Below are 2,064 nucleotides of genomic sequence, written 5' to 3'. Positions count from 1 at the left end.
TAACAAGAAAATGTATGACAATTATAGCTTTGAAGAGGAAATTACAATAAAACTTACTTGGGTTCTTTTTGTTGAGTATTTGTTGCTAAAAAATAAACTTTTTCATAATTTGTGTATGTATGATTTTTCATTTGCTATTAATGAACTGTAAAAACAGAGAAAGGTGAAAAATTTAGGAATTTAGGAAACTTAAAGAATAAAGAAAGAAACAAAGAAAGATAGAAAGAAGAAAATGGTTATGTGTAAACTTGAAAATGTAAAAGAGATTGAGAAATGAGGTATAAATGGAATATAAAAAATGAAACTCTAAAACTTGACCAAAAAATAAAGGAGGTGAGAGTAAATGAATATAAATGGTGGAGGTGGTCATATAGAAATGAGAGGTAGACAGGTTAGGGTAAGGTTTGTTTGAGGGTGAAAATTTTCGTTGAAATTTGAAAATCCTGCCCATAAAGTTGGCGACAATGTTAGCTATAAAAATTATTTGTCGCCAATCTTTAGCTACAAAATTAGTTACGAAAACTGTTTGTCGCCAATCTTTAGCTACGAAATTAGCTACAAAAAGCTTTGAAGCTAGCTAGCGACAAAGCATTTTGTAGCTAACATTCTTTGCTCTGAAATCATTTTTGTCTCCAAATTAAGTTATTTCTATAAATATTTGGAAAAGACTCCTCTTTCTATCACCTTTATTAATTTAGATGTAGACTAGAAAATCTCTATAGTCAATTGAGAGAAAATTAAACCTTTCTAATAGTAAATAAAATTCAACTTATATCATAAAAATAAAAAGTAAAGTCCAAAACAACTAAGCTAACCCATTATTCTCTCTTATCTCCTTATTGATTTATTATAATGTCATACAACATTTTCATTTTTAACCATTTTCCAAGAAAATATAACTTGAACAAAGAGCATATATGCCCTTGTCATTCAACTAATACAAGTAACAAATTTTCTACATAAGATTTAAAATTCATTTAAATGGAGATCCATTGCATTATTGAAGATTTACAAACAAAAATGAACAAAAATTAAACTCTTAATATGATCATCCCTATAATTTTGCTCTGGCAAAGAGAACCAAGAACCTAATCCCTCTAACTTCCTTAAAATTATTGTAATAATGTCTTACATATTTGAGGTAAAAATTTAACTTAAATTTCATAGTTACTATCGATCATGTATTACTCGGTCAAAGATCTTTTGAGCTTTTTTTAGAATTGCATCTGTTTCTTGTTTCATCTCTTTTAACTTTTGTAGATTCTTAAAAGACTCAGCTACTCTTTGTTCCTTATTTTCCGCGTCAGCGATCAAGAAGGCTACTCTTTCAGCTGCTTTCAATTGCACTGATTCATAGTCCTCTGCCTCGACCTTAACCTCGGAATCGGTCTCTGCCTCTGCCTCGGACTCGGTATCGGCATCGGCATCTGCCTCTGCCTCGTCTTCGGGCTCGGCATCGGCCTCTATCTCTGCCTCAGACTCGAACTCGGCATCAGCATCGGCATCGGCCTCGGATTCGACGTCGGCGTCGGCCACAGCCTCGGACTCGGACTCTACTTCGGACATCGTCTGCAGTATTATCAAAGAAAGAATTCATATTAACCTCATGCACTACGAAGTTTAATTAAATTTTAAATTCACCTGATCTTGAATAGCCTGCTGTGGCATTGATGCTTCAATGTTCATATTCTGCTGCCATTTTTCCTGTATCAAATCACGAATGTAAAGTAATAATAATGAATACAATCTTGAAACAAAAGAAAGAAAAAGAAAGAAAAAGAAAAGACCTGGAGCTCCACATCAGAACGAGAATTCAGATATCTGTTGAATTCAGGATCTTCCAGAATGGATTTCCAATTACCAACACCGTATTTTGATACTCCTAAGCTTAACGCCAGTTCTTCGTTTGAACTCCAACTTTGCTTTGCTTCTGAGTTCGAGTTCGAGTTCAAGTTTGAGTTCAATTTCGAGTCCGAGTTTGAGTCCGAGTTCGAGTCCGAGTTCGAGTCCGACTCCTCCATTTTTTTTTTTGGGTTTCTGTTTCTCTGGTTCGCTTAATAAGAA

General features: G+C 33.9%; 1 protein-coding gene across 1 annotated transcript; it reads right to left on the bottom strand.

Annotated features, from left to right (window-relative positions):
* Window positions 1–1,053: 1,053 nt before the first annotated feature.
* On the bottom strand, window positions 1,054–2,064 carry LOC130796855 (uncharacterized). The gene is made up of 3 exons (XM_057659270.1): window positions 1,788–2,064; window positions 1,642–1,704; window positions 1,054–1,569 (listed from the first exon to the last, which is right to left on the bottom strand). The coding sequence occupies exons 1-3, from the start codon at window positions 2,019–2,021 to the stop codon at window positions 1,171–1,173; spliced, it is 696 nt and encodes a 231-aa protein (XP_057515253.1). The 5' UTR covers window positions 2,022–2,064; the 3' UTR covers window positions 1,054–1,170.

This window comes from Amaranthus tricolor, chromosome 12, assembly GCF_026212465.1.
Source record: "Amaranthus tricolor cultivar Red isolate AtriRed21 chromosome 12, ASM2621246v1, whole genome shotgun sequence".
In the NCBI taxonomy this organism is placed as follows: Eukaryota; Viridiplantae; Streptophyta; class Magnoliopsida; order Caryophyllales; family Amaranthaceae; genus Amaranthus; species Amaranthus tricolor.
This window is presented reverse-complemented; position numbering and strand designations above follow the sequence as displayed.